Source organism: Branchiostoma belcheri, unplaced genomic scaffold (genome assembly GCF_001625305.1).
Source record: "Branchiostoma belcheri isolate BF01 breed outbred unplaced genomic scaffold, Haploidv18h27 scaffold57, whole genome shotgun sequence".
NCBI lineage: Eukaryota > Metazoa > Chordata > Leptocardii > Amphioxiformes > Branchiostomatidae > Branchiostoma > Branchiostoma belcheri.
Genome location: NW_017804209.1, coordinates 385271 through 400173, shown reverse-complemented (window position 1 = coordinate 400173; position 14903 = coordinate 385271). Strand labels below are relative to the sequence as shown.

The window sequence follows — 14903 nt, the reverse complement described above, 5'->3', positions numbered from 1 at the left end:
GGGGGGGGGCTTAAAGTGCCCGCGGCAACTTTGATGTCACATAGCGTCTGAACGGCAAGAGCTAGAACCGCCAAACTTGGTGACTTTTCCAAAAATATTGTTGGCAACAAATCTGTATCAGTGGAATAGATTATTGATTTTTCTTGTTGCCATGGCAACGGGTTTCTGACAGGTCATTTTTTGGCTAAATTTAATTATTTCCATTTAAACAACAGAATTTTATGGGTTTTATGTCAAGTTACACATTGTTTCTAACATTAATAACATCACATATGATTATATGTAAATTTTATCATTAAAAATGCATAATTTATGCTAATTTGATGACGTCATTGGCCAAAATCCAAGATGGCGGACCATATCTTTAGATCAGGTAAATGCAGCTTATTTTCCTTAAAATTTCATCAATACTCCCATTTTTTTTACAAAAAAGGTCCATATGAATGTCTTTAGTCTGTTTACAATGTATTTTAGGCTTCATCCTGAAAAAAAAACTATTTTTCAAAATTCAAGATTGATGATCCAAGATGGCGGATATGTAATATATGCATGACGTCATTTTATGACGTCACCGGTGTTGCTATGGGCAACATAAGACTTAGTACATCCTAATATTCTGTCGTAAACACTTTTGGTAAAGTTATGTCGTATACTGTTTAGTTTTCAGGGAATAACCTATCTAGACGGTTTTGGCCAATAAAATCACATTAATGACGTCATAATGACGTCATATTACGTCACAACGACATAAAAATTGTACGTATGATAAATTTTACTAGTACATCATCCTCTGAAAATTTGGTGGTCCTACGATATACCGTTCTCGAGTTCGTGGAGGGGGGGGGCCGAATGACGCCCCCCCCCCCGGTCCCACCAAGCCCAAAAAAGCCCGGTCTAGATAGGGTTAAAGGGCATTAACAAACACACTGTCTTGAGGTTATGCTGAGGTAACATTCCCAAACCGGGGCCTGGCCGGACAGTCTTATGGAACGAAAAGTATGATATAAAAGACAACAATAAAACAAAGAAGGTTAAAAATTTGCTAATGGGGACTATTTGCGTATATTCTTGACATAAATTGTTGATTTTTTTTGGTCAATCGAAACAGCCCGGCCGGGCCCCGGTTTGGAAATGTGACCTCAGCATTACACAAAACACTAGTATTAGTTAACATTGACTGGAGGTTGTCACGGATATCCAAATGTGGATGAAGGCGAAACATGGTAGGTAGAACAAGGTTTACTTACACCAGTACGGGGTACTGTTGAAACACACAACCTGGTAATACTGAGGTCACTATTCCCACACGGGGCCCGTCCGGGCGGCTTTTGGGAACGAAAAGTACGATATAAAAGAAAACAAAACGGGAAAAATTAATATAATCATGGGCACTATTTCTGTATATTCTTGATATACATTGTTAATTTTTCGCTCATACATACTACTCGGCCGGGCCCCGGTCTGGAAATGTGACCTAGGCATAAACGGAAGCATGAACTCTCACCGGAGGTGTCCAAGCCTATCACTACCGGTCAGCTGTGTGGTTGATATTGCCTAGCCTGTCGTGTAGAGAAGGAAGGCTGGCAGACGCACATTTCGGAGGTCTCAACTGAGCCGAACAGACAGTAAAGATGCGGCCGTTCCTGCTGTTGATTGTTGCTGGGATCGCCTTGCCGACCGTGTCAGCAGGTAGACTATGGCACAAGTTCTTTGACCTTATAAAATAGTATTAATGTGTCCAAATAGCTATATAGGGGGAGGGGGGGGGATTTTACCAGTAATACGCAATCCTACGACTAAACTAGCCTATTCCTATTCCATTGCTTTTGGTCCATACAGAGGTCTGGTGGGGCCGGGACTAGACATGTGGATTTGTACTGAAGTTGCAGTTTATAGTCTTGCGTGCACAGCACACATTTAATATCTATGACAAATTAAATCAGGGCTTTAGAACACTTCATACATACACCTCCTGCGTTGTTGTACGTACATTGGTCTCTCTTTATTTAATAATTGAAATTTTGTATCTTCCAATGGTGTTATATGCAGCTTGATTGAGTTCACTATCACTGCCTTGTGGTCTTGTTGTTTAATAAAATTGCACAAAAATCTTAGTCAAGCATACGTTATATCGCCAGTCGTCACTGTACTTGTATTTGTTCTTCTTCCTTTAAATTTCCACTTTTTAGCGGTGCTATTATCTGCTTGCAATAGTTTATCATCACTGTGGCTTAGACTTTTACATGTTGACCAAAAAAATCGAAATTTAAAAAATTTCGAAAATCAAACATCAAACAGAGGATGTGGTCCACGTCATTTCCTGGGACGGTTGGGAGTTCTACAAGGTCCGCACTGCGGGGGCCATGACGAACCAGAACGTGAGGACCGCGTGCGAAGCCGCGGGGATGCGATACCCCTGCTACGGGGGGAACCAGACATGTTTCGGCTGGGTGTCGGACTGCATCAGCGTCAACAGTGAGAAGCTTTAATTTTCATTCACTCGGGAAAAAAGTACAGTGATTTTTGGGTGGTCATTGCCTTTGTACTTTGTACCTTGGTCCCTTAACCCAGGCCAGGGTCGTGGGGGCACTGCATGGTGGAGTGTCTGACCATCTGCCGCCATCCCTCTCGGCTGTGAGCTAGGGTTAGGGTTTCCGAAGGGTTTTTTCCTGTCCATTCTTGGATGTTGTCGGCCCATTTTTTCTTCTGCCTTCCCCCTTTTCTTGCTCCTTTTACTGTTCCTTGAAGAATTGTTTTCTACAGTCCATTTGATCTCATTACACGTCCGTACCACTTAAGTTTTTACTTTCATACCGACAGTTTACGCTGTTTATGATTTCTTCGTTTGTGACACGGTCCAGGTATGTTATCCCTAGAATTGCAAACTTACAAACAAATTGGTCATTGCAAACTAACAAAATAAAAATACAAAATGTTGAATAATTGTCCACTTATACTGACTAAACAAGACTAAATATTAGTAAATCTTTAATAGACAATTGCAATCAAATGGAAATCGTAGCTTATAGTATCTTTTCTAATGAATAAAACTGTCTTGTATTATTTACCCATTACCTCATTCATTTTGTTTGTTTCTTGGAACCACCCTTCCTTCATGATAGGCTTCACATAGATTAAATTCCGTTGCCTACAAAGAAGAAGTCGAACTTCATATAATACTAGTAGCAAACCAAGTTCATTATAGTTGATCAGACAGTAGCTGCATGTTCTCTTTACTCTTTCCATGTCCTTTACTAGGCATCATTCGTCAAAATAAAAATTTAGGTCACATAGTCTCGATGTTAGAGACAGATTTGAATATATCTTTACATGTAATGGTCCCCACAACGCAAAAATAGGTAGATATATAAAGGAATGCTTTGTTATTAGAAAACATTCCGAAACTTGTGATTAGCCCACTCGATTGTTACACTTTATCCAAGACTTCTGCTATCCCTTATCATTTGAATAATTATGATGTAGATTTGTTAGGTTTATTCGACATTAGGTCTTGTTCAACACATTTTATTGTTTGATACTCTCTTCATGTAGTTTGCCATACATTGTACCATGTGCAATTGTCGTCCAATAAAGTTCTTCTTGTATCCGAATTTCCAAGAGTACGCCGACGACTGCCGAGTCCCGCTGGACTTTTTCCACACGCTGTGCGGACCCCCGTACGGGCGTTGGTGCGGTCCGCTCGGGGACATGTTCGTGTACCTGCCAGATGTGTTCGATGACGGCGGCGCCTGCGGGTTCTCCTGGTGTACTTCCGGGGCAAAAGAGCACGACAAGTTCGCCCTTTGTGCAGGTTAGCCTCTACCAGGCTTGAGGGCGCGGCTGGAAATAGTAGAAATTGGCCAAATAGAGAGATAACACGTCGAGGGAGTTTAGCCATCCAGTTTACAGTTTGCCGGCCCACAAACTGTAAACTGGATGGCTAAACTCCCTCGGCTTGTTATCTCTCTATTTAGAGGCTATGTGCAGGTAACTATGGTAACAAGTTATGCCATGCTTTGATCTGCTTGATCTGCACTCAACTGTGCAAAATAACATTTGCAAAACTTCATATTTCAAAACGGAGACCCAATTTGCCCCATGCTATAATTTGTATACCTTGGCTCCCATATTCATTCCTCATATTTTAGGGAGAGAGTATGGGAGGCCTTATACAAGTAAGATGGCACTCATTCTAGGGAATCAAATACGTTGAAGCGATTCGTATTCCGTATAATATTCTGTGTCAAGGTAGCAGAATCGAAAAACTTGCCAACTTGCCTTGTACGGTAATATCAAGCACGTTATTGTGTTTTGTTTATGTAAACCTGCCCAAGGAATTGACCGCCGAAACTAATCTAGCCTCGGTCATCGTATAAACAGATCTAGACTAAACCATCATAAAAGTTCATCTGTGTTGGTAGTTACATGTTTAGAGTTAAATTTTTAGTTCCAACACATAAAGTTATCTCACCTAGAGCTTTCGCCAAGTTCCTCCCTTAGTAGACTGACCCAGTGAGGCTTGTCGCGTGACTTCTTGAAAATGTGACGTCAACATTGGGTCAAAGGTATCTGGTAGACAATGTCGGCCCCCGTCGCGGTTAAGTGAAAATCTAGACTTGATTAAATTTCTGTATTTTGACCTACAGTCGCCGTGGGTGACTGTGCGAGCAGTTTCTGCTCCAACGGCAGCACCTGCCTGGACCTGACGTACGGACACACCTGTTTGTGCGCACCTGGGTTCGGCGGCAACTTCTGTGAAACAGGTAAGAGGCAGAAGTTCTTGTGGTTCAATATGCATTACAGGGGCTGCTTGGTTTTCATTTCCTCATTGACAACTGACAACGCAAAAGCTAACATTTTACTCCGTTGCAGTTACGCATTCTCATCAGTTGTCAACTCCAATATATTATCACTTACCCAAAACTTTATCACCACATCAGAACGTTTTTAGAAGATTTCAATTTCCCCCTGTGTTATCTATGTATTGTGTCCTCTCTTTGCCATTATTTATCATTGGGTGGGGAACCGGACTTGCGCTTTTGAATTTCCTGTATATACTGTTTTGCCTGTCTTAAAGTTGCGTTTGTTTTTTCTTTATTATATGTATTTATTTAGTGGTACCGTAAACCTAAGTGCCTTCCACTTGAGTGCGGCACCACCATGTCTTGTACCTTTTTCTATGTGGATGAATAAAAAAAAATCCTCATCGTATCAAATCGCATACTCATCAAGTTATATGCAAGTTTAAGTATCAGGCCATTTCTTCGTCACTGATGAAATATAGAAGATGCTTTCTGAAATTATGGACTCCTCGCAGATTTTTCCCACTTGCTTGATTTGCTTTTTTACCTCCGGGTAGGGATGTATCCCTGCGCGGACGGGTTTTGTGGGGGACAAAGCTTTTTACATTCGCAGCCGTTTCTCGCGTTTGGGTGGACGGATATGTCAGGGACTTGGTATACGTTTTGCTATTGGGCTGTAGATGGTGCACGTTGTTTTGCTTTTTTAGTATGTGTGTTTTAGTGCGTGAAAATGATGCGTTTTGACAGCGTATGGACACCCCTTTGAGTGTGAAAGTGATTTTGTCTTTTGATTGTCGGCGTGTATTAAGTATCGTTGGTGTCGTCCACATCTGGTTTGGTTTTCAAAGAGGTTGTCAGGTATCGAGGAGAGAAATATTATCGCAGTTGTATCTCGCGTTGGGGTAGACGGGACTCGGTGTATGTTCTGCCAATGGGCTGTAGATGGTGCAGGTTTTTTGTTTTATTGTATATGTGTTTTGGGGCGTAAGAATATTTTGTATTTCGTGTCTCGGACACCCCTTAGAGTGTGAAAATGGTCGCGCGGGGCGCCGGGCTGGCTGCCAGTAACTTCCGGGTGGGCCAATGGGTCAGGGGTCAACGTCCTCTTGCGCAATCTTGGATGTTTTCGGCGTATATTACGACTTCTTAACTTACAAATACCGTGGTATACTGTCTCAGACGTTCTCGACATGCATTTTTACCGTGGGTACATGGTATGGGCTGCAGATGAAAATGTTGAGTTGACCTGTATAACACAACCAGGAACGCTAAATCTAACAAATAAAATTCATCACCATCAACTACACATAACAAACAACAAGGAAAAATATACAATAAAAAGCCCGGAGGTATAAAATCTCAGATTTTACTTGTTTGTATTTTGTAATGTCTAACCTTCGTAGACGTAGGTAGGATGGATGTTTTACAATCTAGTAAATCTAAATCGGGATCTTGAAGATTATCACATAGTTCCTGGACCTTGGTTGCTTCAGTTTGCACATTTGCATCAGGTTGAATTTGTTCGCAACGTTTTACATGATACAAGGTATCGTGGTTGAAGCAAAAATATTGTATTGCAGATCTTGATGAATGCAGCAGCGCCCCCTGTCAGAATAACGCTACATGTCAGGACGGAGTGAACAGCTTCACATGTCAGTGTGCAGCTGGTTACACCGGACCCTCTTGTGAAATAGGTAATACTTCAATATATTACCTCTCCTTGCTCAAAGTAACTGCTTTGTATAATTTCTATAACCGACGTAAAAGTTACCTCTGTTAATGTACCTGAATGAGAATCGTTAATGTATGTTGCTTTAATATTATTCAGTAACCAGAGCTAGCCCATTATTAGCCTTTGAAAAGCTGTATAGTACTTTATACAGCCTAACAAATCAAAGGATCAAAACTTCTTTTTAGTGAGTTATTTTCATCACGACATACCGGTTTTATTACTACTTGATACTTGATCCATCCACATTGTGATGTCACAGACATTGACGAATGTGTCAGTACTCCATGCTGGGCCCGTGGGACGTGTGTGGATCGGGTAGACGGCTACAGCTGTGTCTGTCCGAAAGGTTTCTCTGGAGAGAGGTGCGAAACAGGTAAGCCATACGCTAGGCTACATGATATAGTCAGATGTATATACTAAATACTTTTTTTACATTAAAACAGTGATTACTTGCAGTTAGCCTCCAGGCAAGAGTTAGCTATATACAAAAGTAATGAAGATTTGACAAGGTTCTACAAGCCACTCCAATGTATCACATCTGTTTTAGTATGCTTTATATTAGCATGTTTTATATTTTCACACGAGGGAATTTAATTTTTTTGTTAGTCATGTATGCCGACGGCTGCCTGCTGTTCTCCTCCGATGCCGTGTCCTATCCCGAAGCGAGCCAGGAGTGCCAGACCAGGGGAGGGCACCTGGTGGATGTGAAGGAGGCCGAGCTGCAGCGGCTCATCGCTGACTCCATCCCTGCCGGAAGTGACGTGTCCCCGTGGATCGGACTCAAGCTGTCGCCGGGGGTGATGACATATGATGACGGGACCAGTGTTTCCGGTTTGGCACTGCTTTTATTTCTTAACTTGATGCAATGAGTTACCGGGAATGTATACGTAAACCGGATAACAGTCAAATTTACTGTCATGAATGAGCAAGCTTTGATACGGGTTCCCTGCTTTACTATGTACGCAGGGTATTGTAAACAACGACCATCGTTGTTACAAAATTTTGGATACAAGTGGAAGACTGGTTTTCAACAATACTAGGGAACATTTAAATCTGGACCTTTTTAGAGTTATTTTTGGTGACTTGAATTGTCGATGTCCAGCTTCTTCAAATTTAATTATCCTCCTAGGCTAATTACCCTCCAATTTAACTTTAAAAACTGTCAATTTTCTCTTAACCTACAAACTTTCATCTCATATGTATCATATTTTCATAGATTATAATACATTATAGCAACAAGGGTGGATAAAATAAAAAAGACACATTGGTAAATGGGGGAAAATAGCTGAAACGCTGAAAACATTGTAGAGAACACTTTTGTCTGTTATTCAATATGTAACCATTATTCATTGTTTTCTGGTTTTATTTATCTTTTTTTTTGTTCTACATGTCCCTTCAGTATAAGTTTTTCTGTGTGCGTATCTTATGTTTGTGAAAATTAATAAAACGAATGATTAAAAAAAACAACGACCATCATGTTTAAGTTATTATTTCAAACATTCTGGAGGCGATTCGCGGGGTTTTCCCAACCACTGGTTACTGTAAATCATGACCCAATTCAGTTAATAGCGGTTGTAATTGAGAATCAAACGTAAGAAACAAAACCATCATAGATTTAGACTGAGGTTTAACTTAAAAGCTAAGATTTTATGCCATTTTATGTCAACTCCAGATCAGCTGGAATGGTCTGCCGGTGAACCTGACACCTCCTGTGACCTGTGTGCTTACCTGGACAGCGCAGATGGTCATCGGGCTAAAACCGCCTCCTGTACTGAACGACATCACTACGTTTGCCAGTCTGGTAAGACAATGTGCAACAATGTGGATTGTGGATCCAATTTGTTGTGTTGGAAATTACAGTTTAAACTTGCTTCATAATGATTTCTACCAACACAGATGAACTTTCAAGATAATGTTGATTGTTAAATGTTTGCAATGGTATAGTGTATTCCACCAATATTTGACAAGATATACGTTTGCTTCTGACAAAATAAACCCAGAACACCGTACAGAATGTTGTTGTTGATGATAATTTATTTGTATGTACAATAAAATTGATACAAGAGTATTTGTGTAACTAATGGATAAAAGTATAAAAGTACGAAATAGGGGAGGGGGGCAGAGACCAGAGTCACACCCGATGATTTCGATGATAATGTTGAACAAGTGTAATTGCCATTTCAGAAGTAACGCCCTGTCCCCAGGACAACTGCCCCAACAACGGCGTCTGCTCGACCTGCTTTAACGGGACCTACACCTTCTGTCCATGTCCTGTCGGATATGAGGGAGACCCCTGCGATATAGGTTGGTCTATTGAGTTTTTCTTTTCTCCTACATACTCCTTAAATGCAAACAGCTCAACATAACTGCAGCTTCAATATGTTGCATTTGTTTCATTCTCCCATTTCATGTAATATCATTATATACTGCACAACAACAAAAAACAGAGTCAAATGACAATGATTACTAGACAGTTTAAATTTACTATCTTGTGAATATTGTCGACAGAAATTGACGAGTGTTCCTCGGAGCCTTGTGCGAACGGCGGAATCTGTCTGGACGGTTTGAACTCCTACCGCTGTTTCTGCCAGTTTGGGTACGCAGGGAACAACTGCCAAACAGGTACGGCTTGCGGGATCTCAATACATCATTTTTCTATCACTAGCACATGATAGAAAAAAAATGTCTAGAAATGCATAACTTTGCTGCAGTCAGGGAATGAAGATATTGGAGATTTAAGACTTCCTGTGTTTTGGGTTTCCTTGATTGTACGGATAGGGTACTATGATGTAATCCAATCGGGTATAACATCTGCATTTTTTCACACACTGGCATATCTTTCGCACAAGGCAAAGTCAAAACTAATGAATTGACGGTCCAATGGAGTACATAATGTAGGCATCTTATTGTCAAGATGCTTGCAATATGATTTTCTTTACTTCATTCTTTTTCCTCTTCAGACCTTGACCTGTGCGCCATGGTTTCCTGTCCGTCCGACTGGCAGTGTCAGGACGAAGGCAACTATTTCATCTGCCTCGGTAATTTCACAAGATCATACATCATTCTTTTTCCTACCTTTCCTTACCAGATGAAAATCCTTGACTGTCTTTCGTGAACAGATGAAAGCTTGGACATGGAATAAGCAAAACATTTGTAGAAGAAAAATGAATTACTCATGATGGTCGTGTGTAAACGTGAATTTGGATTTGAAGAATCTGCAAAGTACTTTAAAACAGATCATGGACAAGCTGTAGGATATGCATACACAAATTATAGAATGATGATACATTCAACTATGAAAATATCAATTTTCAATCACACATTAGTCGTTTACAGCCACTCATACATAATTATACGATAGGTATACGACTATTACAATTATTAAAGCTACTGCAGTAGATTTTATATGATGTCATTATTGATATCTTGATTTTCTTTCACTGTAGCGGACAGCGCTAGTTATGACCCGTGCAGCAGCGCCTCCTGTCCAAGGAACATGTACTGCAAGAAGGAGGGGCCGGCATCTTTCTCGTGCAGAGCCGGGTGACTCCCCATGCAGGCTGGCTTATGTTCCGTTATAATGGGAACACAGTATGAAAATATAAAAACAATGAAACTCATTTTTAGCATGATTAAAGTGGATTTATAAATGCAGATTTTGCCTAAATCATTCTATTTGCACGTTTGCCCCGTTGCTCAGTGGATGTAGATATATGACGCAGAATTGGTCTGTTGTTTTTCATCACTAGTATTTTTGAAGGCATATACGTGCAGGTGAACACCATCTGATTCACGTGACAAAGGTTAATCAACTGTGAAATGAAATTTACAACTTTTTCCTTATATGATGAAACACGCAACATGTGGGCAAAATAATTTGTCTTGTTTTGTGTTTTTGCATCGCCGCCATCCATACAGGCATTAGAAATACCTGGGTTCGACATGTACTTCATTCTAAAGGTCTCTCTGGTGACGAGCATTTTTATTTTGTCACTTGCCAGTTCATATCACTGCAAAATGCGACAAAAACAGGCGTAAACTACAACGACCTTACATCTGCTTAATTGTAATTTGACTGTGACTGACGCGTACAGTGGCTGTTGTTTTTCATCACTAGTATTTTTGAAGGCATATACGTGCAGGTGAACACCATTTGATTCACGTGAGTATATATATAGGTCAATTAACTGTGAAATAAAGTTAGCTATATCCATATATCATTGCACACGCAACACGAGCGCAATAAATTGGTTTGTTTTGTGTTTTTGCGTCAGACACCGCCATCCATCCATACAGGCATTAGAAATACCTGGGTGTGACATGTACTTCATTCTAAAGGTCTCACTGGTGACAAGCATTTTTACTCTGTCACTTGCCAGAATAAAAAGTGACAAAATGCGACAAATGCAGGCGTAAACTACAACGACCTTACATTTGCTTGTAACTTGGACTGTGGACTCACGCGTACGTGTGCCAGCAGCCAGAGTTCAACGGTCAGGGATAGGTAATATATAGGTGCAGGTCATTGACTTATCATAGTGCCAATGTTGGTGTTTTGTACAATGAAAGGCTTAATATACGAGCGATCGCTGTTTTTGTTTACATGATATACATGCAACTTTTTTGAAGACATATGCAAACTATCGGTGGGCAAATCAACCAACCGTTACTCGCTTTTTGCCTACTATGACGTCATGGCGATCGCTCGTTCGTGTGATTACACTTTAACAATTGTTTTAACAAACTTTAACAAAACGTGTTTTTCACAAACTTATAAGAGGGCCTCAGGCCATTCTTGACTTCTTCATGTACACATGTAGTGATGTTTGGCTTCATGCTTTTATTCACGGTGCACACATTATGAGCTCTCAAGACCATTCCATTTGTAGAGGGGTGCAGTTATACAAACTGGAGTAAAATGTGAACTATACTCTACCAAAACTCACTCACAGGCCAGATTGCAGTTGACATTATCATGTTCCATTGTCAGTTAAATAATATTACTATTATTATTGATGGTTTACCATTCTAAACGGCAGTAGTTACACAGGTCATTCTCCCACCTGTTCTGACGCAACCTTCTCGGCAGCCGGAGAGAGTTGTGTACTTTGTTTTAATAATAGAGTCTAGAAGTACGTGAGACAACAGGCAGGGTCAGGGGGGTCAGGGTTTGTTGCGACATGGGGAGGCTCTTTGGGAGTTTACGGGGAAGCCGAATAGTGTTTGCTGTTACTGGTTGGACATATTGTAAACTGTAGAATCTAGTCTTTTATAGTACCTCAAAACAGCCTGCCTATTGCGTAACAAACCTATTTCTAGATTTTTTGGCTACGGAATGTTCTAACGTCTGGTTTAAAAAAAAATTCCAAATCAAAACTCGTACCCAACGGAGCTTGTAAAAAAAGTGACATGAAATGTCATGTATTTTAGTCGAGTGTGTTCATTATATATAAGTATTTAAGGTTCGGATATTTCGCGCTACAGTACGATGTTGTTTTTGCGCTCAAATTATCGATTCAGGCAGGGTCAGGGGGGTCAGGGTTTGTTGGGGCATTGGGAGGCTCTTTGGGAGGTTGCGGGTAAGCTGAGTAGTGTTTGCAGTTACTTGATGTACATATTTAGACGATAGAATGTAGTCTTTTATAAAACCTCAAAACAGTCTTAATTGATCTGAACCTTTTTTTCGACCTGCCGAATTCATTACCCTTAGTACTAAACCTATTTCTAGATTTGTTGGCGACGGATAGTTCAAACGTATGGTTTAGAGAAATTAGAATTCAAGATGTAACCTACCTAACGGAACATGTCAAATGTGACATGAAAAAAATTTGCGTTTATATATGTATATAAGTGTTTGTGTTTGAATGTGTCGCGCCACAGTACGATGATGTTATTACGCTCAAATTATCGAGTCGCTCTCAGCCAACTGCACGTCATACCCAATGCCATTGGTTTGCCACTGGTCAAAATCTTTGCCTCCACAAATATTAATGACAATTATACACTAGTTTAATAATTCTACTATAATTATGCACATAACGATTTTGGCATTATCCATAATTATACATAACCCTTTGGACCATTATACCTAATTATACATAACCCATTTATTATACATAATCATACATAACACTTTGGACCAGTATACATATTGATAGTGCCCTACGCAATACATAATTATACATAACCCTTTGGATCTTTATACATAATTATACATATCACTTTAGACCATTACACATAATTATACACATGAGTAGTGTCCCACTGTAAAGGTTAGCTAGATGCACGTGTCATCAGCAGTTTCAAACTTTTTGACAGTCTGTAGCACACGCCTCATAATGATGTCACGTATAAAAAAAATGACCTTATAATATTTGCTTACGTAATGAGCCGCGAACAGGTTCACGTTGGGCCATGTTGATTTGATGATATGGATGACATCCTCCGGGAACCCCAAAATTGATGCGCGCGTGCGCATAAAAAAGTTTTGCAAAAAAAAAAGTTGTTTTCATGATGATATCTACGTAATCATGAGGGTTGACCAAATGGGACAGAATATGGTTTGGCGAATAATCTAGTCTTCAAGTTCATTTCTTTACAATTTCGTCTTTTTTCGTTTGATTTTGGCATTCTACGACATGGGTATGGTTTTTTTGTAACCTACGGTATATTTTTGCTCATTTTGCAACTGTTTTGTACGATTTACAGTATGGTTGAAAACTTTTTTTTGTTGAAACGGCCGAAAATTCATGCGCACGCGGATGTCATCCATATAATCAAATCAACATGGCCTTACGTCAAAACATATCCTTGACAGAACTATATTAATATCCCTACTGGCCAGGTGTGTGGTTCCCATGGCCTTGGGACACAGTATAAATTACCGCGCATAGAAAATGCCTTACACACATCACGGAGTCTGGACTCAACTCAGCATATGGTGAACATGTGGAAGTTTCTGGTCTTCATCGCGGCTGTGGTCGTCTGGCCGGACTTGACACAAGGTGTGTATGAAATTAGTATCTATTTTATCTCAGAGGATGGCAGGACTTCTAATTCTATTCTTGGATTAGGCATGCATTAATGTATTATTGTGCTCGTACCTCAACAGACACGTACGGTTATCGATAAGTCAATTCACCCAAGGACGTTATTTCACTGAGTTAAAGTCTACTTGTTGAAGCTCCTTGATTCACCATATAATTTTTCATAGTAGTTACATTTGTTTGTATGTTGGCGGGCATTTAATAGACCAACCCTGGCTGCCATATGAGTAGTTCATGTATGCATTATTACGGCTAGCTAGGGGACGGGTGTACAGAAAGGGCATAGGTTTACATGATGTACATGTCAAATTGTATTCCCAAGGCCCTTGTTTCCCCAACACAGACATACTCATGCCATGCGTTTATAACATCCCAGTAGACGGCGATCTCTGAACGACCGTTGAACGACCAAAGCTTGCAGTTGTATGCTTTTGAAATATGATGCACAATATACAAGTGTCTGTTGAAAGGTAAAACACACGGAACGCAAAAAAGAGGTTTTTTTAGATGTGTCTGAATCTACCTCGCGCAGTTAGCATTTATTTTGTTCTTAAAAAGTTCTCTATATTTTATTTAAATAGCTCTATATACAAATGTAGTCAGCATCAAGTACACTTTATAAGTAACTAGAGTTCCACGATCTCATGCCTTCGTTAAATGATGTTAACCTTTAATTTACGACTGGCAAATTATGCATTGGCAAAGTGATTTTGCAGTCTTCTAGCCGAAGGCAATTATAGCTAACCAATAATTTAAAGCTGGGGTCACAAGAACTGACTGGAGGATCTGTACCGATAACAGAGCGGGACCTGTGCATGTCTGCAGCCGCCATGCATCAGAACCTGCCATGCCCGTAGGCAGGAGGGGCGGAGGGTTGTATAGCTAAAAGGTCCACTTTTTATCAAAAGGTCCAAGATTTTTCTTTAAAAGGTGGACTGATTTGTTGTCACCAGCGAGGCTCGAATCCTAGAAAAACTGCTCACTTTGTCGTTGAATAAGAAAGTTCTCTGATTCTTTTCCTTTGAGACCCTCTCAAGAACACAGGAAATGTTATTTCAGAAGGTTTCAATTTTCAAAATTTTTCGGGGGAGCATGCCCCTAGGAAGCTCTCGAATAAAGCGCTCGCTGGCCCCTCAGACAGTAGGAACCCCCCCCCACCACCACCACCACCACCACCGATAAAAATTCTGGCTACGGACATGACCTGATGCCTGTAGATGATTGATTGAATAAATTTGGTTAATCTATATGCAAAGTTGGAAAGTAAATGTGTCCTTATATACAACATTCTAAAACATTTATGGGTGGTTTCTTTTCAGGCCA

The 14903-nt window shown here is 40.2% G+C and overlaps 1 protein-coding gene across 1 annotated transcript; it reads left to right on the top strand.

The window, feature by feature from the left end:
- The first annotated feature begins 3625 nt into the window (after positions 1–3625).
- LOC109481694 (fibropellin-1-like) lies at positions 3626–10121 on the top strand. The gene is made up of 9 exons (XM_019784281.1): positions 3626–3811; positions 4647–4763; positions 6383–6496; positions 6794–6907; positions 7141–7365; positions 8207–8335; positions 9043–9156; positions 9495–9551; positions 9981–10121. The coding sequence occupies exons 1-9, from the start codon at positions 3709–3711 to the stop codon at positions 10079–10081; spliced, it is 1074 nt and encodes a 357-aa protein (XP_019639840.1). The 5' UTR covers positions 3626–3708; the 3' UTR covers positions 10082–10121.
- Positions 10122–14903: the final 4782 nt, after the last annotated feature.

Excerpts from the sequence above, each read along its gene's own strand:
- LOC109481694 (XM_019784281.1), top strand. The coding sequence starts at position 3,709 with ATGTTCGTGTACCTGCCAGATGTGTTCGATGACGGCGGCGCCTGCGGG. Across the intron at positions 7,366-8,206 it reads TGACGGGACCAGTGTTTCCG|ATCAGCTGGAATGGTCTGCC; the intron begins GTTTGGCACTGC and ends TGTCAACTCCAG. Across the intron at positions 9,552-9,980 it reads CTGGCAGTGTCAGGACGAAG|CGGACAGCGCTAGTTATGAC; the intron begins GCAACTATTTCA and ends CTTTCACTGTAG.